Raw genomic sequence first — 25,970 nt, forward strand, 5'->3', positions numbered from 1 at the left:
ATAAAAGTGCTTTTGGGGGTCGCCCTGGTGAGAAGCAGGACTGGGGATCAAGGCAAATGGCTGCTCTTATTAAGAGTAGGTGCCTGTTCCAGCGCCTGTCTCATCTCAGAACCGCCTTGATGAGCATCCCTCCCCACCCTGTTATTGCTGTATCATAGTCTCGCTTTGCTAGGGTCACTCTGGAAAATTATATCTTTTAAAATATAAATATTCTTCAGGGCAAGTTAAGCATTTTTGTCTTTATTTTTTATAAATTGAAGCTATTTGTTTGGGAGTGACAGTGTGAAAGCATTACTTCTCTGAAAGCTGGAAGAGAAAGACCTCTAAAAGGCAAGCTTTGTCTGTTTTTCCTTAATCACCAGCATCTCTCTCTTATGCCATAGGGAAGCATGCATGGTACTTTAACACAGAAAAATATATCAGATGTCTCTTCCTTGAAATGATTTCAAATTATAAGTCCATTCTAAGTGTCAATTCTTAAGAATTTAACAGGCTGAAACTGATTTTTAAAAAAATCTGTTTTCTATATATTCTCTCTTCTTAAAAATTAAACTTTTAATTTTGAGATAATTGTAGATTCACATGCAGTTGTAAGAAATAGTATAGAGAAAACCCATGTGCCCTTTACCCCATTTACCCAATGGGAACATCTTGGAAAACTGCTGTATAATATCAAAACCAGGATATTGACATTGATAGAACCCACCAACCTTTTTCAGATTCCACAAGTGTTGCTTGTATACCTGTACTCATTTGTGTGTGTGTGTGTTTAGTTCTGTACAGTTTTATCACTTGTATATGTATCCACCACCACAGTCAAAATACAGAGCAGTTCCATTGCCACAAAGATCCCTTGTGTTTGTAGCCATTTTAAAATAAGAAGTCCCCCATTTCCCTCTCCCCCAAGTCCTTGGCAACCACCATTCAGCCAGAAAGAGAGAGAATGAAAGGCATGCTCATCAATTGTCTGTAAACCAGGCTTCAATGAACAGTAACTGAGACTACATTGAAGAAAGAGTGATAGAGCTTGAGGAGTTCCTGCTGAGGACTAGCATACGACCTGAGAGACAAAGCATTAAAAAAATTCTGACTGATTCTTTAGTATGTAAAGGTGAGAGCCAAGAGGGAAATGGCCTGAAATTCTTAAAATCATAAAAGATAAAAATCACTGACTTATTTCTGAATTCTGAAGGTAAAGATCAGTTCATTTATTTATTGAACAGATAGTTTTTGTACTTATTGTACTTATTATTTGAGTTAAGTGGTAGTTTTTAAAAATGTCTGGGCACTTAGTATAGAAGATAGAAAATTATATATCTAACAGCAGTTAATTAACTTATATAATTTATTGCAAGAGATTTGCAGACATGAGGGTTTATTAGAGAAATTAATAGATTATAGCTATATGATGGGCACATTTAGAGGAAATTAGAGGCTTTGACCTTCTGAAGTCATGGAGGGAATGACTTCCCCATCAAGCATAGTGATGATGATAACTGTTAAAATTTATTTAGTACTACTATGTATCAAGTCCTGTACGAGGCATGTTTTTAATCTGTTATCTCATTTAACCTTTTTCCAGACCATAGGTGCTCACTATTTGTTAAACTGGATTTTCTAAGATGTTTTTCAACAGAATTATTAACATTTTGCTTTTCCTTTCAGAGATGTGGTACTGGATCTTCCTCTGGGCTCTCTTCTCCTCTCTGTTTGTCCATGGTGCTGCAGGAGTGTTGATGTTCGTGATGCTACAGAGGCATCGGCAGGGGAGAGTAATCTCTGTCATTGCAGTCAGCATCGGATTTCTGGCTTCCGTGACTGGAGCAATGATTACTAGTAAGTTGATTTAATTTTAAGCACATAATTTTATATGCACTTTACAGTTTTGGTAACTTTATTCTTATTGTAAATGCAACAGTGTAATCTTTCATGTAGAATATTTTTCAGCACTAACCACACTTCATCTAGAAGGTAAAGATCAGTTCGCTTAATTACTGAACAGATAGTTTTGGTACTTCTGCTGTATGAATACTCATTATGGAAGGTTTTGGGGAAATGGAAAAGCTTGTAGAAATTGTCAAGAGGTAAAGCAGTTCGTGGGAAAATTTATCTTATAGTGGATGTAGTTTCTGCTTTAAAGGAGCTCATTATGTGGTAAGGGAGAGAGGTAGGCACACAAATATGCCAGTGATAATTGTCATTTAAAAAAAGTGAAGATAGGGCTTCCCTGGTGGCGCAGTGGTTGAGAGTCTGCCTGCTGATGCAGGGGACACAGGTTCGTGCCCCGGTCCGGGAAGATCCCACATGCCGCGGAGCGGCTGGCCCCGTGAGCCATGGCCGCTGGGCCTGCGCGTCCAGAGCCTGTGCTCCACAACGGGAGAGGCCACAACAATGAGAGGCCCGCGTACTGCAAAAAAAAACCCAAAAAACAAAAAGAAAGTGAAGATATAGCTCTTAGGTCCTTGATGTCATCTGCCTGTGACTACAAAATAAAAGAGCACTTCCTTCTTTTTTTAAAAGGATATTCTAAATATATTACAGATAATTTGCCTTCTTTAAAACCAGGAAATTAAAATTGGAATAAATTCTAATTTTGACATACTTGAAATATTTTTTAAGCTTTAGTTATTGTTATTTCACATAGTCTTAATTTTTAATCATTTTAATAAATTTCAGGACAAATTGGTTTATTTATATTTTAAGAACAGTTGCAAGTTTAGAAGTAGCAATTACATGTTTTTTTTCCTTTCAAATTCTTGGGTTTTAAAGTTTTTAATTTTTTTATTGATGTATAGTTGATTTACAATGTTTCAGGTATACAGCAAAGTGATTCAGTTATACATATATATGTATTCTTTTTCAAATTCTTTTCCATTATAGGTTATTACAAGATATTGAATATAGCTCCCTGTACCATACAGTAGATCTTTGTTGTTTAACTATTTTATATATAGTAGTGTGTATCTGTTAATACCAAATTCCAAATTTATCCCTTCCCCCCCTTTCCCCTTTGGTAAGCATAACTTTACTTTCTACATCTGTGAGTGCGTTTCTGTTTTGTAAATAAGTCTATTTGTATCATTTTTTTTAGATTCCACATATAAGTGATATCATATGATATTTGTCTTTTTCTGTCTGACTTACTTCACTTAGTATGATCATCGCTAGGTTCATCCATGTTGCTGCAAATGGCATTATTTCATTCTTTTTTATTCTGAGTAATATTCCATTGTGTATATATACCACATCTTTATCCATTCATCTGTCCATGGACACTTAGGTTGCTTCCATGTATTGTCTCTTGTAAATAGTGCTATAATGAACATTGGGGTACATGTATCATTTTAAATTAGAGTTTCCTCCGGATATATGCTCAGGAATGGAATTGCTGAGTCATATGGTAACTCTATTTTTAGTGTTTTAAAGAACCTCCATACTGTTCTCCATAATGGCTGTACCAATGTACATTCTCACCAACAGTGTAGGAGAGTTTCCTTTCCTCCACACCCTCTCCAGCATTTATCATTTGTAGACTTTTTGATGATGGCCGTTCTGACTGGTGTGAGGTGATACCTCATTATATTTTTGATTTGCATTTCTCTAATAATTAGCAATGTTGAGCATCTTTTCATATGCCTAATTGGCCATCTGTATGTCTTCTTTGAAAAAATACCTATTTAGGTCTTCTGCCGATTTTCTGATTGGGTTGTTTGTTTGTTTGTTTGATGTTGAGCTGTATGAGCTGTTTGTATATTTTGGAAATCAATCCTTGTCGGTCGCATCGTTTGAAGATATTTTCTCCCATTCCATAGGTTCATTTTGTTTATGGTTTCCTTTGCTCTGCAAAAGCTTTTAAGTTTAATTAGTTCCCATTTGTTTGCTTTTGCTTCCATTACTTTAGGAGACAGATCCAAAAAACTCTTGCTGCGATTTATGTCGAAGAGTGTTCTGCCTATGTTTTCCTGTAGGAGTTTTATAGTATCCAGTCTTACATTTAGGTCTTTAATCCATTTTGAGTTCATTTTTGTATATGGTGCTAGAGAAGGTTCTAATTTCATTCTTTTACATGTAGCAGTCCAGTTTTCCCAGCAGCACTTTTTGAATTTCTCCATTTTATATTCTTGCCTCCTCTGTCGTATGCAGATTAATTGACCATAATAGTGCACTTCCTTCTTAAACACAAATTATTATGACATAAGTCTCCCCTGGCCTACTAGAAATTAGCCACTTTACGGTGTCCTCCAGCTGTCTGCAAGTTTTCTCCTGTGCTGCCTTATGTGCGTGTCCTACAGCCCTCAGGTTCACTCCCTCTGACCTTCTCCTCTTAGCGCTGTACTTAGGCCCCAACTCCAGCCTGGGTTCTGCTGTGCTAGATGAGCTAGAACTTAGATGCATCCTGTTGAGCCTGGAGGGCCCTCAGCTGCTTCCTTCATGTGGTTCTGCCGGACACTGGTGCTTCTCTTTGCTGTGTGGTCTCGTCACTGCAGGTGAACAGCAGAGCTTCTGTTGCTGTTCACTCTGGCCGGCTTCTGGGAGGCTAGGGTAGCTGGCTGTCGCTGCTGGATCTGCTTCAAGACTCGCCACCGAGGGCTTCTTCCTTTCTAAGTTCATTCTTAGCCCCAGAGATGAGAGGAAGTCCTTTTCTTCCATGGCTCCAAGGCCTCCCTCCTTCTGTGTCCCACAGTCACCTTTTCCCAGAGTGATCAGCATGCCTTGCCTTGAGGGGAGAGCCCTGTTCCCACGTCTCTGGGTTTGTCCTGTGGCACAAATAAGACAGTCATAAAATAGTTGTGGGAAATAGGGAGTAGTCTATTTCCTCATCCTGTCTTCATTTACTATTTGGTTTTTGTGTGTTATCTTGTGTTAGGTTTTCTTTGTGCTGCATCCAACCTGTAAATTTCTCATGTGGTACTTCATTCATTTTGCCATAGGTAGAGTTTAAAACAAGAAATCAGATTTCGCTGAAGCACCGAATGTGCAGAGTGGAGTAGCAGGAAAGTCAACTGGAAAGAGCCAGATCCTCAAGGGTCTTGGACGGCCAGCCAGAGTCTGGACTTTATTCTGTGGGTCATGGAAAACAACTAGATATTTTAGAATGGGGTTGGAAAGGGGCAAAGCAATTCAAGAGGAAAATCTATTTTATGGCTGAATGTAGAATATATGTGAAGAAAGAACCAAGAAGAAACTCTGAAAGGGCAGGGACCTTGTCTGTCTTCATCACTGCTGAATCTCCAACAATAAAACAGTCAGTACCTGGAATAGAACAGATACTCAGAAAATACTGGTTGGATAGATGGATGTAGTAAGGGAGGAAGCACAGAGGAAAGGAAGGAAGAAAGTGGGGGGAGGGAAGAAGGGAGGAAAAAGGGGAAAGAAGAGGAGTTGAGGCATTAACTGTGATCTGAATTGAGGCTAGATCTGAACTAGACTAGTGGCGGTGGGTTGGAAAAGGAGTTGGTGTCAGGACTGTGGCAAAGGGAAAAATCCAAATTAGTTGTTATTCACTGTGGTGGCATACAAAGAGACATGAAAGGGACTGCTGACATTCTTGATGTGGGCCACTGCTACAACTGTGGAACCGTAAACAGAGGAGGAAGGAAGAAGGAGCAGCTTGTTCCCAAGTCAAAAGTAGTATGTGTGTTGTATGTGTGTTTATTGCTGTAAATTATTGTGAAATTTTAAAGAGAACATGATTCTACTTCCCTAATGATGTGTATCTACATATTACCTGCTTTCAATTCAGTCAGGAATAAAATAAGCTAATGATTTTGGAAACCACAGTGTTATATTTAAAAATCCTTACAAATATGTCTGACACAATTTCAAGTAAAAATTTATATGCAGGTTAACAATAAAACATATAAATTTCTTCTGGCTTTTTGACCTGCAAACACTTGAATTAAGAAAACTAGCCACTGTGAATATTTAACTGCATTTATTTTCTTAATGTATTTTGTGAGTGCTATAGCACGATCACAGCTGTATATTCAGTTCAGCACATGATGGCTGACTGAATATAGATACGTATCTATTATATTTTACTACCTCTTAGATTTTTTTTTTTTTTTTTTTGCGGTACGCGGGCCTCTCACCGTTGCGGCCTCTCCCGTTGCGGGGCACAGGCTCCGGACGCGCAGGCCCAGCGGCCATGGCCCACGGGCCCAGCCGCTCCGCGGCACGTGGGATCCTCCCGGACCGGGGCACGAACCCACGCCCCCCGCATTGGCAGGCGGACTCCCAACCACTGCGCCACCAGGGAAGCCCCCTCTTAGATTTTTGTTTCCCGAATAGAGTGATTTTTCATTTCAGTTAGTACTGATAGTTAATACCAGAATTGGGAGGAAATGGGTTTCTCTATAATGCCATTGCTTGGCATTGTATTGCTGTCTAATTTTAGCGAGTCTGAGGGTTAAAGTGACACCTCTTTGTTGGTTTAATTTGCATTTCTCTGATTACTAATGAATTTGAACATCTCTTTCTATTCTTATCATATTTTTAGATTTCTTCTACAAATTGCTTCTTTAAATTCTGTGCTTTTCTTTTGGGGTTCTTGTTTTTTTTATTAAACGATAGATGTTTCTTAGATGTATTGGTGTCTTATTGGTTTTGAACTTTGCAAATAACTTCTCTGTCTTTTATCAGTACCTTCATCCATGATGTTGTTTATTGAGTAGAAATCTTTATTCTATATAATCAGCTTAAAGAGTCTTTTTGCCTAATTTAGAATTTTATTTAAGAAGTTCTCCTCCACACCAAGGTCAAAAGATACCCTGATATATTTTCTTTTGTTAATTTTATAGTTTTACCTTTGTATTAAAGTCTTTAATTTATCTAGAGCAGGACTGAGCAAACATTTTCTTAAAAGGCCAGACAGTAACTATTTTAAACGTTGCAGGCCAGAGGGTCTGTGTCACTACTATTCTGCTCTGCCATTAGGGCATAAAAGCAGCCATAGACATTGGTAAATGAATAGGCATGGCTTTTTCCAATAAAACTTTATTTACAAAAACAGATGTCTGACATTCAGGTCATAATTTGCCTTCTGGTCTAGAGTCTATCTTTGTGTTTGGAATTAGATAGGATTCCATGTGTATTTTTTTTTTCCTCCCATGTAGTAAGTCAATTTTTACCACGTCACTAAAAAAATCTATCCATTGATTCATCCTTTTTTGTGTACTGTGTTCTCAAGGTACATGGACCTGCCTTCAAATTCTGTTCTGGTTTGTTAGTCTTTTTATCTGTTCTTGCAGCAAGGCCTCATTTTTTTGTCTCTATTATTTTGTAGTATTTCTTAATATCTGGTAGGGCTGGTCCCTCTCATTTCTTTTCTTTCTCAAAGTTAACATAACTATTCATGGACCTTTATTCTTTCATATAAATTTTAGAATATGTCTACTGAGTTCCTCAAAAAGTATAACTGTTATTTTTATGGGGATTTAATTGATTGTAGAGGTTAATTTGGGAAGAATTGACATATTAAATTAAGTCCCACCCAGGAACATGTAATATATCTCCATTTGTTCAGATCATTTTCTACATCTTTTGTTAGAGTTTAAAAGTTTTTTTTTTCAATAGGAGGGTTGTATATTTTGATTAAGTTAATTCCTAAACTCTTACTATGTTACGGTTGTTGTGCATGGTATCTTTTTTAATTACATTGTTTAGTTTTATTATATATATATATATTATTTATAGAGAAATGCATTTAAGTTTTTAAGTTGAGTTTATGAGAGATTAATAACAAAGCAAAAAACTGGTTTTCTGGAAAGATAATAAGGTGAATAGATTGCTGCCGTAACTCTAAAATAGTTAAGGCAGAAAAGTAAAATATGGAACAACATAGAAGAAATAACTACAGACTCAATAATAAAGGTAGAATAAAGGATTATAAAAATGACAGTTTTGTAAACAGTTATATATTCCTAAATATAAGTTGCTAAAATTGGCATAAGGAGAAAGAGAAAATATGAATAATACAATAAGTATGTTTAAACAATTGAAATGTTGAAGACTCCTCCTCCCAAAAGAAGTCCAGGCCCAAATGAGGTTTACAGATGAGTTCTACCAAATTTTCAGGGAACAGTTCCTATTTTTTCCAAATTATTGCAGGAAATGGAAAGATTAAAAACTGTGCACAGCATATTTGCTGGATCAAAGTAATCTTGTTGCTAAACAAGTTGAAGACTACAGAAGGATGGAAAAGTATAGGTTCATTTACTTTAAGAATGTTATCCTAGGAGTGCAAAGATAGTTCAGTATCAGAAATGACTACGGCTGTATGCCAATAAAACATTATTTATGGACACTAAAGTTTGAATTTCATATAATTTTTATGTATCATGAAATATTATTATTCTTTTGATTTTTTTTAAACCATTTAAAAATGTAAAAACCATTCTTAGCTCACATGCTGTACAAAAACAGGTGGTGAGTCAGACTGGACCTGTGGATCATAGTTTGCTGACCCCTGATCTGATTACACAAACAGAGAATCAACACCATTAGAACCAAATCTGCCTTAACCTTTATATTTGCATTCTCTCAGGAATGTGGAGGGCAGATCAAATCACTTTTCAGTGGTCCACCTCTCTGCAGACACTTTATGTTGCTGTATATGGACATCTCTGTCGCTGGTGACTCTTCTCCTAGTCACCCTTGTCCTTGCAGGTTTACATCTGTTATTTACCTTCAGCTCAGCTCAGCAGAATTGCTTTCTCCACTTCATCTTTGCTATGCCAGTCTTCTCTAGCTCCTTAATACTTTGGGAATCTTTACATATTTCTAATTGATACCTTCTGCTGTTGTTCACAGTGGCAGCTCCAAACATGTTTCATTTATTTCAGGCACCCTATACACTTCTGCCTTCTTCATTCTTGCATACACTTCACCAAGAAAATAACGATCACAATATTTGTACTCCTTCAACTGGCTGTTGTTCAGCAAAATACATCTTAACAGGAGTGAAAACTAAAGCACAAATTGGGGAAGATATTTGTTAGCTTATATAAATGTAAAAAGATTAATATCCAAACTATATTTTAAAAAACCCTATGAATCAAATAAGAAAATGACAATCCACTAGAAAAATGGACAAAAGATTTGACAAACATTTCATAGAAGTAGAAACCCTAATGGCCAAATGTGAAGAATATGTGAGGAAAAGCTCAATGACATTAAAAATCAGGGAAACCCAAATTAATTGCAGAGATAACATCTCTTACCTGCCAGATTGACAAAAATTTTTTTTAAAGATATCAACTGCTTCTGAGGATATGGAGTAACTGGGATATAAATTGGTACAATTACTTTGGAAAACAAGTTGGCATTACCTAGTAAAGTTGAAAATGCCCATAACATAGGACTGAGCCATTCTGCTTTTACCCACGTTGTAGAGAAACTCGTGATTGCGTATGTGTGCCAGAGGTCATGTTACAAGGATGTTCACAGAAGCAGGGTTTGTCATTGTTAAGGACTAGAAACAATGTCATCCCCAGTAGAATGGATAAATAAGTTGTGGTATATTCATACATGGAATTCTGTACAACATTGGAAATGTATGAATTACTGCTGTATACAACAAGATGGATAATTTTCTGAATATAACCTTGAGCCCAAAATTCCAAAATACTTAGAGTATCAATTTATATAAAATTCATTTATTTAAAAAACTAAATAACAGATATCTTAGGATATAGGCAGGCAGTAAAGCTGAAGAAAAGCAAAGGAATGATAAAAACCAAATTTGGGAGGGAATGGGATGTGACTGTGGAGACTGCACTGGAACCTCAAATGAAATAGTAATGTTCTTTTCTTCAGTTGGATGGTGGTACTTGGGAATTTGTTGTGTGTGTTTTTTTTTAACAGTCTACACGTATTTTATAAATACTCCTTCATATCTGCTCAATATTTAATAGCAGTGTTTCCAAAATCATTTAATAGGCACACAAAATTGTTTTCTTTCAGATCTTTTCGATTAAGAGTTCCACTGGAACAGTCTTTTCTGACTAGTGCTTCTGGGTTGTGAAATGATATAGTGCAATGGGAGCTAGTGTAAATCTGCTTCTTTTGAAGGGAAGTTGTAACTTACAAATTGGTTCCTGATTATCTGCTGGGCGGAAAACAGTAGTTCGTTTTATTTTCTGTGTAACACTATAAATATCTCTCTTGATTTTGGAAACTCTGGAGTTTTACAGTGGTTTTTCTCCCCTTACATTATAGGGTTGAAGATCTTATCCTCTGTTTCTTGAAAGAGTATAAAGAAAAGTGGGTTATTGGTGGTTTTGTAAGTTATTCCTCAAACAGCAAGCCTTCCAAAGTGAAATTCATTTTATTTATTTGCTTTTAACGTCTAGGTTTTTAACCCGTCTGAATTTGCTCTGGGGAGTGGTGTGAAGTAGGGACCTAAATTTATTTCTTCCAAGTGGCTATCAGTTGTTCCACACCATTTATTGAATGATGAATCACTGATTGGAAATTCCTTTATCATTTACTACTGCAACAACTACTAACCAAAATTTGGAGTACATACTGGGACCAGACACTATTTTAAGCACTTTCCAAGTATTATCTTCAAACCCACCCATTTTACAGTTGAAGAAATAAGGCACAGGGAGGTTAAGTGATTGCTCAGTGTAACACAGCTACTAATTAGTGGAGCTTGGATTTTAACCCACAAGTCTAGCTCCAAAATCCATGCTCTTAACTTTATATAAGCATGAGATGTTTGAATTAACAAACTGGCACTTCCCAGGCAGCCTGAGCTAGTAATTGCTATGTTTTTCACCTTTTGGATCATTTTTGAAAATTTAATGCTGGAGAAATGGAGGCCAAATTGTAGTTTTTAAAATTAAGATTGTCATGGAAATCTAGGGTGAACCCAAAGTAAAGACAGTATTTCTCAGGTTTATTTTAACATAATTTCTGATACCAAAGAAGGCTAAGATCTTTAAAATATTTTCAGAATGTTATCCAGTTCTAAAATTTGAGGATATGATTATACTAGTGAAGTTTATTAATTGATTAAGTACGTTGGTGCTACTAGGAGTTTTATTTAGTATTGAGATGATTATCAGTTACTTTATTATTTTATTAATTCCTTATTCTCTTTTTCACTAGGTGTAAATGTTAAATAATAGAATAATTTGGAAATTTATAGCCAGACTAACCAGGATTGAAATTCCAGCTCTGTACTTACTATATTTCCTTGGGCTAGTAAATGAAACTCTCTGAACCTCTGTTTTTTTCATCTTTAAATTAAGTAATAATACTCAGGAGTGGTATCATATTTAAGATGATAAAGTTCCTGTCAAGATACACAGTATGCTGTAAATATACTGTATATTTTAATTCCTTCTTTAAAATATGTCTATGAAAGCCCTTGGCTTAAATTAATAATTTGCTTTTCCTATTTATATCTTCTATGGAGGAATATAATATTTTGAATTTAAGTGAACTCTGGAGTTAATTCTTAGCTAATTTTTATGAGTAGAATTTCTATCTCAAATAATTATAATTCAGTGTCTTCAAATAATTTATTTCTGTTCTTTTTGTTTGATCATTCTAGGATACATAGACAGTTTTTTCTAGAGAAGAGTTGTAAGGCCATCTCAACCTGTGAGATGGCATAACCATAGTTTAAATGTTTCCTTTTATGATTTCTGAATGTACTTTTAAAATCAGCCTCATAGATACCACATCATTATACATACTATAGCAATCAGATGAACCGAGCCTCGGGGCTCTGAAGCTCCTGAGATTCTCTCATTCTCAGAAATGCACGTTATCTAAAAATTTCTCCTAGAACAGATGGATGTCAGGTTCATACTCCACTTTTATTAGATGTCAAGATACTCATCTCCAAATAACTTTACAGTTGTATGCTTTATTAAAACACTGAAACCATTTTATATGGTAGATTGTGAAGCACATTAGTCACAATTCTGATATTTTATGGGACATTTAAGAATTCATTCATTTGACTGAAATAAATTAAAATTCCTTTAATATTAACTTTTTTCTTGAATAATTTAGAAATTATATTAAATTGTATAGTTTTCTGTATTATTATTTATAATTACCAATATATTGTGTCATATGTTTATGAATGTGCCGATGAGGTCTGGCCGATTTAACACCCAGCTGAGAGATTACAATAATGAATTACTCGTTTTTTATGAACATATTTTATGTCAAGTAAGCAGCATATACCATAAATACATATTTTGCAGTTGAATAGAAAAGTCTGTTATTCAATTTTGTGGGTAAATGCGGTATGGTAGAGTAACTTCTACCAATCACACGGGAACTCTTTCATAGAAAATTATAAAATGAGAATGACTGATGATTTACTGTTTGGCTCAGATGAAAAGAGATTTTAAGTTACAGCCATGTAGCGTGTCTCAGAATGAATGAAGGTGTTATTTGTCTCTCCCTCTTTCTCGTCTAGGTGCAGCAGTCGCCGGCATTTACAGAGTGGCCGGGAAGAACATGGCCCCCTTGGAAGCACTGGTGTGGGGCGTTGGACAGACCGTACTGACATTAATCATCTCCTTTTCAAGGATTCTCGCCACACTCTGAGGTTTCTGTGGGCATGTCTTACTTCACATAAGGAAGCAGATGTACAGATTCTCTGAAAATGGCATTGTTAACAAGGGAATGAAATTGTACAAGAATGTGGAAGGAGCAGGTCAAAACATAAGGCCTTGAGCTGTGTGGGAAGATTGCCCTCTGGTGTTCAAGTGATTGCACTACCGCACCGCACCTTACGTGCCTCCGTCCCAGGCAAGGCGCATGACACTACGTGAAGCTACAAGAAAAACCACCTTGTTTAGCTGCCAATCAGGTTAACACTGGCGTTGAATCATCGTTCTTAACAGTGTTGTGTTAAGTTACAGGGACGTTTTGAAGAATTGACATATGTGCCAAACTCTTTTCTTTTTTTTTAACATTGATCATGTGAAATTTGCAAGTGTAGATGTAGATGAGTGCTGTGAACATATCTGACATGAATTCAGGTGGTGTAGTGAGATTTTTGTTTTGTAATGCTAAATCCCGTATGAGTGCTGCATACCGAATCATTTAATAGGAGACAAATTATTTGATTTTTAATGTTGAACGTTTCTGGGATTTAGGGCTTTCATATAAATTAGGCATTATTGTTACTTACGTGAAAAATAATACTTAATGGAAAACTGCTGAACTCTTTTAAGGACTCAAAGTAGATCTATAGGGTGCATCCTTTTCACTCACTTAAGTAACACTCTTTTAATAGTTTCCCTCATACATAAACATTCTATTGATATGAATTTAAAAACTTTATGGGTCATACACATTGATTGTAGCTTGTGTGTCACAAAAGTATAATTTGAAAATTTTCTTATAAATTTTGTAAGAAATCTGAAATGCACGTTGCATTCTTGACCCTTCTAAAGAAAGTTTTTGCCATGTAGCTCATGGAGGAAACATCTTTACAACTAGTATCTCAGTGGGATTATATCACTTGTTGCATATACCTTGATTTTTGACAAAACATAAGCAGTCTTTCATTCTAGAGTATTAACTGTATTTAAAGAGTGGCCTAAATTAGGCTATGAAAACAAGAAGCCTCATTTGTAGATAAGAAACATATAGGAAGAGTAATAAGCTATCTTACTTTGGGTATGTGGTAGCATCATAATTTCTCTGAGTAAAAATTGGGGAATATAGTAAATAATTATAAAATTTGGCAACAAATCTCAGCATATCAACACAGTATTGAATGCATACTTGAGTTATTCATTTCAGTTGTTCAGCTCTTGTTTTATGCTGTTATTTAAGTTTACTAGAATCTGTGATGACATTTATTAGAATGAAAAAATCCTTAGAGGTTTTAAGAGGTTTTGGCAATATGTAATTGTATTTAAGAGTACAAGAAGTAAGGGCAACACAGAACCTGGTGGAATTTGTCTCCTACTGAGATTTTTTTAATACCAGGTACAATTATATATATGGTAACTCAAAGGAAGAGCCAACTGCAGAAGATATAAGTTAAGGACAATCCAAACAATAATCTGATACTCTAGCCTCACTGTTTTATAACCTAACTTGGAAAAACGTACGTTTCTATTAGGTTCCATGCAAATATAAGACCTTTGTTACCCACGGCACCGTTTCTCCACCAAAAAGCTGAGTAGTATCAGCAACTCACCGATGAGGAACTGGGGGTATTTTACCAGTACGGAAGCCAGTTTGGGGCGGTGCGGGAGTTTAATAACACTGTGGCTTGGAAATTTGTTTTTAAAAACCCAAGAAGCAAGTATGCATTCTTAGAGATCTTTAAAGTAAATCTTAAAATTGATTCTTTTTATTATGTTCAAGCCTGAAATTGTTTTCATGTGTTCTTTATATTCCTGACATTTTCCTAAATTAAATTTAGGCCTAAATCTTCCAAGTCAATTTGATTTTTCCTTTTCTGTTAGACTTGAATTGTGTTCTTCCTTTACTTTGGTTATTCTTTAAATTCTTTGGTCAATAATTTAAAGTGTTCATATTCTTTGGGAGGAATTACCAGTAACATGTTGAAATGGTTTGAGATCTACAGAAATGAATATTTATTTTAACACATGGTTATTTTATGTTTCAGAAAGTTACCATGGTAAGGTAACATGGAACACATGGTTCAGAATCTGAAATTAGCCAGAAAATAACTTGGACACATTAAGTGTATGGCTGCATGGACCAAAGAGAATGAAACTCCTGTTTCTGCTCTAGAATGAAGTATGAGAAGGTGGATCAGTTTGTAGAGTGTCCTGCAGTTATCTCATTATCAAGTTGCTTTACGTTATGAGGAGAGTGTGTGTGTGTGTGTGTGTGTGTGTGTGTGTGTGTGTGCTTTTAACTTTTGGGGGAATTTTTGGTTTCTTTGTTGTTTTTAGTTGCTTCCATTGGGATTTTGTGCAACTGTTACTATTTCGATGTTTTGAAATGCAGTTGATAGTGTGAATTGATGAAATGTCTTAATAGCTGTTTCTGTGATGAGATTTTTAAAATGTTATTGGTTTTCTTATAGAGACAAGTAACATTTAATGATATATATCTACATACACATATATCATTATATACACATATATATATAAAGCTGCTATATATGAATACAGTCTAATTGGAAAGCTTTTGTTCAATGAACACTTGGACATTATCGTGGAGAATTTGATACATTTGCTCAGTTGAGTGATCTTTTAAATAGGTTTAAGGAACTTTGAGATTTTTTAATTTGGGGAAAGTTTTCTTGGTTTAATAGTGGTAGAGATCCTTGTTTGTGATGTGACAAAAGCCCTTATTGATGTATTTGGGTTAAATCTTCTTAAAATTTACATGTGACTTAGCAGTAAATTTTCTTTGTGAAAAATGCAGGAGGGAAGGGGAGAATCCTCTGCAGTTTACACTTCATTATTTTTAAAAATGCTTAATAAAATATTGCTGACAGTGAAATCAGTTCCTCAGAGAAGAGAGTCCTATATGCCCAAACTAATTGTTAATTAGTTAACACAGGGAGTTAACATAAGGAGAGTCCTAAATGGTGGCCATATTCAGTGTTTGCAGGTTAATTATTCTTACTTTAGATCTTAGTGTTTACTGAACAGTGTTATAGTTTGTAACCCAATGTACTTTCTTAGTATTTGCAGCATACATTTCTACTGCCCCCCCAAAATGTGAGGGTTTTGTTTGTACTTTAAGTGAGAAATAAAGAAATGAGCTGCCCTGTGTATCATATATTTGTGATGTAAGGAACAGGAATAGTTTTTAAAATGTTCTTGGAAAACGTCTTTAGAGAACCTCTAATTAAGATGAGGAGAGTGGGGCTGCCATGTCAGTGTGCCCAAGCTGGCAGTTACACGCCAGCGAATCCAGTTGTGTAAACATTTTTGGTGGATCTACTATGTACAAAGTGCTGAACCTGGTATTTTCTGTAGTAAGTACAAGGATGACCAAGATGGGGTTCCCACCCTTGAGTCCCCAGGAGCTACCAAGATGATTTAAATCCTAAAACAGTTGGGAGAATATCTTGCTTCTAGCTGAGAGCTTACATCCTGTCTTTTCCCCCAATTCTGATTTTTCTCAGTTTATTAACCAAATGGAATACCGTGACATAGATCTGAATCCAGGCCCTCCCACTTGTTGACTTTTTGTTTATGATGGCGAAACAGTACAGTCAGCTCTCCATATCTGCGGTTCCGCATTCAGGGATTCAACCAACCTTGGATTGAAATATTCAGAAAAAATTTCCAGAAAGTTCCAAAAAGCAAAACATAAATTTGCCCCACACAGGCAACTATTCATATAGCATTTACACTCTATTTACACCATTTACATAGCATTTACATTGTATAAGGTATTATAAGTAACCAATAGATGGTTTAAAGTATATGGGAGAATATGCATAGGTTATATGCAAATACTACACCATTTTCTATAATGGCCATTTTCTATAAGCATCCTCAAATTTTGGTATCCATGCGGGTGCTGGAATCAATCCACTATGGATACTAAGAGACGACTCAGTATTTAACAGTAAATGATCAATAGTCATTATAATTTTTTTTAAAATACACTTTGCAATACCAATTGAATATATTGTTTTGTAAGATTCAACTGTTTTCTTCCATTTCTACATTTTCCCTACATATATTTTAAGATGGAAACTAAAAAATTTCTCTTATAATGTTGCTTCTCCTCTCCACTTCTTTAGTTTTTAAATCAGCAGATAGTTTTCTAAGAGCACTTTTGGGAATTGGTGGCAATGGAAATGGCAGGGCAAGCCGGATTCAATATCAGGCTGTGTTTATTACTAGTTAAAACAGGGAAAGGGAGAAGTAGCCGGGATTTAGCCCTTACCTTATCCTGCTTGCTTCTTTTGGATTTACTCAGCCAATATTCATTGAATCTCCACTACACGCAACCTACTCTCCTTGCTTTCGGGGTGGAGGGGTGTCCCCTCTCTCTGTGTACCTCCCACCGCCCCAGCCTGTGGCTTCACCGTGCCGGGTGAGAACAGAACTGGGCTGCAGTGTCTGCCACGTCCCTCCTTCCATGGACCAAAAGTGCTTAAGCCCTACTTGTTGTTTGTTTGTTTTAACTTAAAAGGAAATACTTTTATTTTTAATTTATGTCCATTTTATAATTCAAGAAGTAACAAGATGTTAAGAGGACTTTCTGAAATGTTCTCAAGCTACTTCACTCTATTACAAATGTTTCTCCCAGAAAGTCTTAATCAGAACTCTTCAAAGAGTTGCCATTTGTTTTTAAGATGGAAGAATGTGGAAAGTTACTGAAGAAATTCTAGTGACCTAGATTGCAGAGAAGTTTGGCAACACTTGGGTAACTGGGTAAACGGTTGTTTCTTTTAATAATCGGGTGAGAATCTCAGTGGTTAAAGTTGACTAGTAATTTCCCTTATCTTCCTGTCCTTTTTATAACATCGTGGAGGAAGACTCTACAGCATAAAAAGGACATTATTTGATTAAAAACTGATTAACTTTTTCTAACATGTGGTAGCATTTATAGCAGAGGGAAGTTTAAAGACAGGAAGAAATGTCGGAGGGTTACACACAAAAACACAGACACACTTGATGAGGCACCCTGCGTTATGTGAACACAGTTTCCCCCTCTGTTAAGACTATAAACTACACTGTATGAGTACATTTAGTGCATGTTTGCAAAATGCAGTGTTTTTTTATATGTGAGACTAAACTTACCACAAAGCATTTTGAAATCGTACTACATTTTCGTGCGTGTGGTGGTAGGTTTGCCTACTAACTTAAGGATGTCTGTTCAGTGTAGGCAATGCAATGTTTTTGAGGAGGTTGCTGAAGTTGTTATCTAAAAATATATCTATGAATTTGTTTAGAGGAAGTAATGCTTAATATATAAAGTATTTTCAGTAAATGTGGAGATATACCAGTTAATACACTATTACATTAGTGGAAACACCCAAATTTCTGAGAGCACTAAGCTGTGAACTGTAGCCATCTACCCTGAGCTTAGGGGACTCATTTTCACATTCTTTACATTCATTGCACATATGTTGAACTTATGTAATAACCCTTTCCTGATTTTGAGAACTAATTTAGCAGTTTCTTAAAAATATTCCTCCCCCTTCCATACAGATGTCATATGGTAAAGTTTAAACATATGTACAGTTTGTTGATAGACTCAAAAGTGCTGGTTTAGAAGAGAATGTTCTTAACACCTTATGGTTATGCAGCTATAATCTTGCTGAAAATTAAATACTATAAGCAAGTCAAGAGAGCGTGGACCTCCTGCATGTTTTTTTAAATTATATCCTGTGCCCGTATATACCTCCCCTCAGTGGTGACATGACTGTCCCCATTTGGGAACTGTATTTACGTATGTAACTGAAACTGGAAAGCAGTGTTACAAAAATATATAGGAAGAGGAACTATAATGCATAATCACCATAACTATAACACTTTCTCTCCTAAACATATTACATATTGATAATTTCTAAAAAGCATCATTTTTTTATAGCCCTGTATAAATGAATGATAACTTGACAGTACTATTGGTGGTGAAAAGTTTCCTTTGTTTTTAAATTAAAGTATTTATACATCATCACTGAGTATCTTTGGGAAGGAACATTTTAAAGTTTTCTCCATAGAAGGCAAAATAGAGGCACTTGTTTGAAAAGTAATCAAAAATGATTTACTTTAATACTGGATGAGTTGATAGTCTAATTGTTGACACTTTCTTGGTATTTGTGATATCGGATGCATTTACGATGGAGGAATTTTAAAAGTTCTGTACGTCTCTCAAACACATGCACACACACGGGCTCTACCAATATAAAATTCCACAGTATTTTTCATTTCAGTCATATAACTAGGTAAAATTCATAGGATCCTACTGTAAAGTATTAACTCTCAATTCTAGTCATTCTAGAATGAGGGGATCAACTTTATCTTAAAGTTAATCAATGAAAATGTTTTTATTCACAGCAAAAATATAGTTTACCTGATAGGTATTAAAAACTCACTTTCAAATTGTGTTAACTCTCAGACCACTGATGAATCATTTAGTAAACCACAGTGCAGTTTTTAAAAGCTAAATGATGCCTTAGTGCCTTGGAAGTTAAGATACTTTCGCAAAGTGAATTTAGTAAGATTCAGGATTGGTACACCTATTGCTGGGGATTCAGAGGTGAGGAACAGTGTAATTGAATTAGGTCCTTGCGGTTTAGTAAAAATCAGTTATTTCACCATTGACTATGACAGATGACAACTGCTTTCATTACATTTTCATGATGTGGTATTTGTCTTTTTTTCTTTTTCCAAGTAAGTTTGAAATGAGAGAAAATGTCAAGACAATTAAACGTGGAATTTTAAAATTCGGTTTTGTTGTAAATTAGAGAGTCTAGCGTGAACAGTGTGAGCTTTATATTGTAGTACAAGGGCAGACACTTCATGTAACTTTTAGGAATATGTTTACCATCAGGGATTTTTTTGGTTTTTTTTACTATAGAAATACTTAACGTACTGTGAAGCTTAAAGACAGGAAGAAGCAGCCTTGGAGGGGTAACGCATAAAAACAAAGGCGTATGTGATGAAGTATCCTACATTATGTGAACACAGTTTTCCCCCTTCTGTTAAGACTATAAACCACACTGTATGAGTATGTGTACTGCATGTTTACATAATACAGTTTAATTTTGAAGGGTTATTTAAAAAGTATGTTTATTTATAATACCTAACAAGCTGTAAATATTGTATACTATTGATTTTTAATTTTATATAAGCAATTTTTTATTTCCAATTCATGTACAAATCTCATTGTGTATATAGCGTAATTTCCTGGATAACACAGACTTTGCAGTGAATTTTAATTATTTTAATTGTAGTAAGCATAGAAGTGTTGCTCTTTATTTTAAATTATTTTTCACCACTCATTTTCTTCAAAGGGCAGCAATAAATATATGCAAGTTATTTTTGATTATAGAAAGTTGGTCTGCAAAGACAAGATCTAGATTCCAATTCACTGCTTTAAAGAAAAGATGCACAATTAACATCATCCACTGTCTAATCTCAGGACCATTTCTGAGGTCCACATGTGTCTCTCCTCTTTGTAATATACAGGGTGAACTCTTTACTGATACACACAAAACAACTGTTAAAAGTGAATCCAGCACTTAAATGTCATTACACAGAATTTATTGGATTAAAAATTTGTAATATACAGTATTTTAATAAAGTTTCTGTATTCAGTTTCATGCGCTTATATATAAATAAACCTGTCTTCAAAAGCTTTATGGGGTGTTTGATTCTTTACGACATATCTTTTTAACTCATTCACTGTAGACTCAAGTGTTTCCTCTTACCCTTTTGTCAGGTTTTCTGGGCCAGTTTTACACTGGATTTGGAAGGTAGCATTGAAAAGGTGAGCAAGGAGTTTAAAAGACAAACTTGGCCTAGTTCATAGTTTTACCAAGGACCAGTGCTAGGCCACATAAGCATCTACTTCTAAGAATTACTGTTTTAAAGAGCCTACTGTCACGTTTATTAATAAATGGCTACGCTTTATTGAGTGCTTAGTATCTGTTAGACACCTCGTAAGCATTCTTTAACACTTACGGTAACCTTTAGGTTAAAGGGATTACTAAGAATTATGAACGTGATCCTTCACTTTACTAATGAAGCATTTGAGGTTCAGAGAAGGTGATGAATTTCTCAAGGTCACACAGCTATTAATGCTCAACTGGGGTTTTCTTACTCTAACCTATGTTTTTTCCCCACCGTGCTATGTTGGTTTCAATAGAGTATTCTGGGAGCTCTTATAATGAGATAAGATCTCATTTTTGACAAAGACCAGACAGCATTATGGGGATTTTCAAAATTATCAACTCAGAATTTGTATTGCCAAAACTATGCATATTTTGAATTTTTGTTAGGGATTCCTAAGGGAAGGTACTAGGTACCCAACTAGCTTCCACTAATTCTCCTGCCTGAGGAGAGATTGGGGCCAACAGAGCCAGTCACTGAAATTGTTACAAACCCTGATGGAATAAAAACTCGCTTAACTTTAAAAATTGTGCAAGGAAAGTGGAAGTAAACATTTTTTTCACACATACTGACATATTTCATGTAATTACTACATTGAAATGTATTTTTTTCTAGGTAACTTCTTCATTCAACCGTAAGAATTATAAAGTTATTAAATATATTTCCTTCCTGACCGTGAGTCTTAAAAGAGTTCTTGAACAAAATATAAATCTTGAGACTAAAAAGAAATTTTCTCTTGATTTTATTCTTTTTGGCTCTTGAAGTAATATTTTTATAGTATTTGTAATAGGAAAAGCTATCTTTGGGTATTTTGATATTCACTGAGCGTTGAAAGCATGCATTGAATTTCAGATTTATTGCCACCTGTTTAGAACAAGACCAGAGGGAAAGGTAATCTAGAAGAAAGATGCTCAGTTCTTACATTGAGCTTGCTTTCTGATGAAGAATGAGTTGTGGAGGAAGAATATCTCAGACTTATCAAATGGATACTTGTGTCATCTATGTTTTGAAGTTGAACCCTTGTTAATTCATAAAATGGTACCTAAAGTTTTAGGGTACAAAGAAAAAAGTAAACAGGATCTATGGCAGATCTTTGAGGAGGAGAATTGGGGTTCACCTCCAGCTTCCAACAGAATCTTAACAGAAGAGTCTGTCCCATTTCACTATTCCCGTTTATCTGCTTTTAATTTTCCATTATTCATTGTTATCAGACATTTTTCTTTTGGCCAATTTTATGAGTATTCTTCAGGCTCAGAGTTCTGGGGATTGAATTGCAAAATGGAATTGCATTAGGTGGTTTTCTGGCAAAGAAAGAGTTTCATCACTAGATGGTGCAGTAGTTCTATTTTATTTTTCCCTTGCTTTTGTCTTGGCCATTCTTATCTATGAACCAACCCGAATTAAATCAGTCTGTACTTCTGGACTCATTTCCATAAAATACATTCATTTTATTTTGTTCGGATAAAAATACACGTGACGAAATTAAATACAAGAAAAACCAAGAGTTTCCATGTTATCACTAATTTTCCAAAGAAGGTTAAGAAGCAGTGTTCAGGGGTTATTTACAAATTAGAAAATCACATTAATTTTGTGATTTTGGCAAATCATTAATCTGGACCTTGATTTATGTACTCTTCATAAATTTGTGTTCCAGCTCAATGCATAATGGTCTTTAATAGTCTATACTTTAATGATTTTTAATTGCATAGTTGGTCAACTTGTTGGGATAAAAGGAATATACCAACGTATCACAATCAGTCTTACACCATGAGACTTGGTTTTGAAGTCCTGCTCTGCCACTTAGGATATTAACTTGGGCCGAGTTATTTTACTTCTGTGATCTTCAGTTTTCTCATCAGTAAATGAGGATAATACCTCCTGGGGGCTCAGCAAACACTCTGTCCCATGGGCTTCCTCCTCTCGTGTGTCATGTGCACATAGAAAGATGATGTTGTTCTGGACTTTGCCATATGAGTTTTGATAATAAGTTCAGGTACCTCTATTTTCAAAGTCTGTTTCCATACAGTGCACACTGGGATTTTAGAGAGGATTTGTTTCAGGTTTAAACTGTTCCACTGAACCGTGGGCTGCTTTGGCAGCAAAGTTGGCTGAGGGAATTTTTCAGAAACAGACCTCAGTGAAAAAGAGCCTGGTTAGAGAACAGAGTGGATAAACTTGCTCAGCTAGCAAATTCCTTGCATTCTCTAAACCAAATATGTACAAAATGAGGAAGCCAAAGCAGCCAACATAAATCCCCCGAAAGATGGTCGTGACTCGCCTGTCAGCTGTGCACATAGTCATCCACCACCTCAGATCCTGTTGCAAGTGGGCTTCTTGGCTTTGTTTATTGTTCTGCAGAGACAGCCAATGGCTCAAACACAGAGAAGTGTTGGTCTCTTCAGCTCCAGAATGTCTGACCTTAAAAGCTCAAGTCTTACTACACAGCGTGGTCTGTAATAGCCTCGGAGACAAACATGCACTCCAGGTCTTAAAGCAATCAGAACGGCACTTAAGAGATCAGAGAAGGGACCCAACAGATTTTCATAAAATGACGCCTCTCCTGTCCCTTTTGCTTATTTTTTTGTGGGAACTGGTATTGGTGGGTGACTACAGGATGTGCTACAAGAAGACACTTGTGTTGTCTTTGATGTGGAAAATAATAGAAGGTACAGAGATGGGTGGGTGGCATTGTAGGGCTGAGGGAACAACAATTTTGAGAGACTTCAGACTTTTGAAGGCCCTGTGCATGTTGACTGAGTGGGAGGGTATCAGACCTGGGTCTTCTCCCTGGTTCTGACCCCTTGTGCAACAGGAGAGCTCATGTTAGACTTAATCTCTCTATGACAATTTCTTCTGCGATAAACATGGAAATAGATTAGCTTCTTTTGTCTTCTCTTTAATGCAGGTTGAAACTTTCAATGGGACAACATCAGTATAGGTCTGTTGTTCTTGGAACTCTTTTAGACCTGGACCAGTTTGACACCTTGAACTTGACATGTGCCATATCTACTATAGTTTTAAGCTTTAATCCATCTTTAGATTTATTTGAAGATTGTCTAACTTGGAGACTTTTTGCAAGGTGAATTAGAAGGGATGAACATTTCAAATCTAAAGTATAACTTCTGTTGTATTTTTTTAACAAGTATCTGGATAAACTATGTAAGGCCTATATTATTGATAAGGTAGACCTTGTAATAATGTTGGCATTCAACTTTCACTCTCAAACCATTTTCACATCTATAACCTCATTTTACCCGCACAATTTGTTCTTACTTGGAGGAAAAGAAAAAAATGTTTTTGTTTTTGTTTTTTTAATCAAAGTAATTTACCTGGTTAAACACAGGTCTTTCATGAGAACTGGGCAGCTGTTTGGACAAATGCCAATAATAAGAGCAGACCTGAAGTGGCCGCAGCAGCCTAGAGGCCTGAAGAGATCCCCGTGGAAACTGATCACTTCCTGGGTAACCCATGATCGGCTCATTCTCCTGCCACAATGCTTTGGCTTAAGAGTTTTTAACTCTTAAGGATGCAGAAAGGCCCACATGTGTTCACACAAGATCTTACTGGGGCATTAACCTGTTTTCTTCTATCAGAAATATCTTACTTGTGATGGACATCTTCAGACATAAGAGTTACATGACAGTGTTGACAGAATGCTCATTATCAGTAGAGGTGCCACCAAATTTAATTGTTTTCCAAGATTTCACTTAACTGAGCAGATATTTTCTTTCATAAATAAAACAGCATGATTTTCAGAGACCCTTGTGTCACCTTAACTGGTTTATCCATACCACCAATTATCTGGACAGGAAAAGTTGCCAAGTCAAAGCAAAACACTTAAGTCTTCCTGGACATTTTGAATCCAAAACAGACCAAAAGAAAAAAGGGTGATTTTGGTATCACAGAAATGGGAGGCAGCGTTTTACTAAAATCTGTAGACTGAGGCCTGCAGTGTGTCAGCAGCAGGTTTGTTGGCTACGATGGAAAACATGAACAGCGTGCTGATTAACCTCAGAATCAGGATCAAGAAAAAACACATCCACCCATGACATCAGGAATCTGTGGTATCTGAAACTGTATTGGGAAACTATTAAAGGCCTGAACAGACATTTAGATTACAACAGTGCCCATGAACAAAGGCCAGCTCAACGTTATGACAACCCATCTACAAGGGAAGGACGAGAGGCAGAGATAATAACCTGACAAGTAACCCTAAAGGAATTTTTGCCTGACATTGAAATTTGCACCACTTTGCAAAGATCTCTTTATATTTTCAAGCGTTTCTTTCTCAAATGGATATAAACCTTGTATTCGCTCACCATGTCCAGAAGGGGGCAGAGGTGGTCAAGAGTCAGAGGGCTTCTTTACACGCACAGTAGATGGAGAATTAAGAGGGACCAAGTAGACATGATTTTTTGCAAAAGAACGGTCCCCAAAGTTAACAAGATGAGCCCTTCAAATAGGTTCTGTCACTAAAGCAGGGCTTTTCCATAAGCTAAAATGAGGACAATCAAGCTAACACCTTTAATACTGGAAAGTATCAACCTGAGAAATGTATCAAATCATCTGGTGAGGTTCCAGTTTTATGACGTATACCTCAAAAAATTCGATGGTTATCTTAGCTGTTACTAATCCAGTCTGGGCTCATCCTCTTGTCCAAAGCTACCAATAAATCTGGCTTTTTATATAATGATAAATTTGGTAAAATAAGGCCCAATCTCTTTAAAACTTCCCAGGCTTATCTGTTTTTTAAGCCACAATGAAACACAGGTCAGACTAAATGTAAATAGCACGTATTAAGTGTGTGCTGAAGAGCCTTCGCTGGGAGAGGATCTTGAGAAAAAGAATTAGCTGGACAAGTGAGTTTGATAAAACTTGTCTTCTACATCCCTGTCTTAGAGATTCACAATTCACACAAGCATGTTAAAGACTTTCAAAAGCTTTGAGTTAGGAACCCTATTTGGCTTTGTTTCATTGCCATGAATTCTCTGAAGAATGTCTATCGTGATAAGAGAAATCTCTAGCTTGCTGATTCTGTGGACTCCTAGAAAGCATTTCCAAGCATATTTAAAAAGTTCTACCTGGCATCACCAGGTAGATCTCCGGCTCAATCACACTAAATCTGATGCAGGGTTTTTCGGTTTCTTTTTTGCGGTACACGGGCCTCTCACTGCTGTGGCCTCTCCCGTTGCGGAGCACAGGCTCCGGACGCGCAGGCTCAGCAGCCATGGCTCACGGGCCCAGCTGCTCTGCGGCATGTGGGATCCTCCCGGACCGGGGCACGAACCCGTGTCCCCTGCATCGGCAGGCGGACTCCCAACCACTGCGCCGCCAGGGAAGCCCCGATGATGCAGGGTTTTAATATCTAAGTTTTAACCTGTGTTTTTTATTCCCAGTGTTGCTCCTCTCTGGCCTCCAATG

At 36.3% G+C, this 25,970-nt stretch overlaps 1 protein-coding gene across 1 annotated transcript in view; it reads left to right on the forward strand.

The window, feature by feature from the left end:
- Positions 1 to 20,299, forward strand: part of TMEM170B (transmembrane protein 170B) — a 42,997-nt gene extending 22,698 nt beyond the window's left edge. Inside the window, exons 2-3 of the mRNA XM_019945212.3 lie at positions 1,666 to 1,836; positions 12,446 to 20,299. Coding sequence (XP_019800771.1) covers positions 1,666 to 1,836; positions 12,446 to 12,576 — 302 coding nt within the window. The 3' untranslated portion in view covers positions 12,577 to 20,299. The remainder of the gene's footprint in view (positions 1 to 1,665; positions 1,837 to 12,445) is intronic.
- Positions 20,300 to 25,970: the final 5,671 nt, after the last annotated feature.

Source organism: Tursiops truncatus, chromosome 10, assembly GCF_011762595.2.
Source record: "Tursiops truncatus isolate mTurTru1 chromosome 10, mTurTru1.mat.Y, whole genome shotgun sequence".
Classification (NCBI taxonomy): domain Eukaryota; kingdom Metazoa; phylum Chordata; class Mammalia; order Artiodactyla; family Delphinidae; genus Tursiops; species Tursiops truncatus.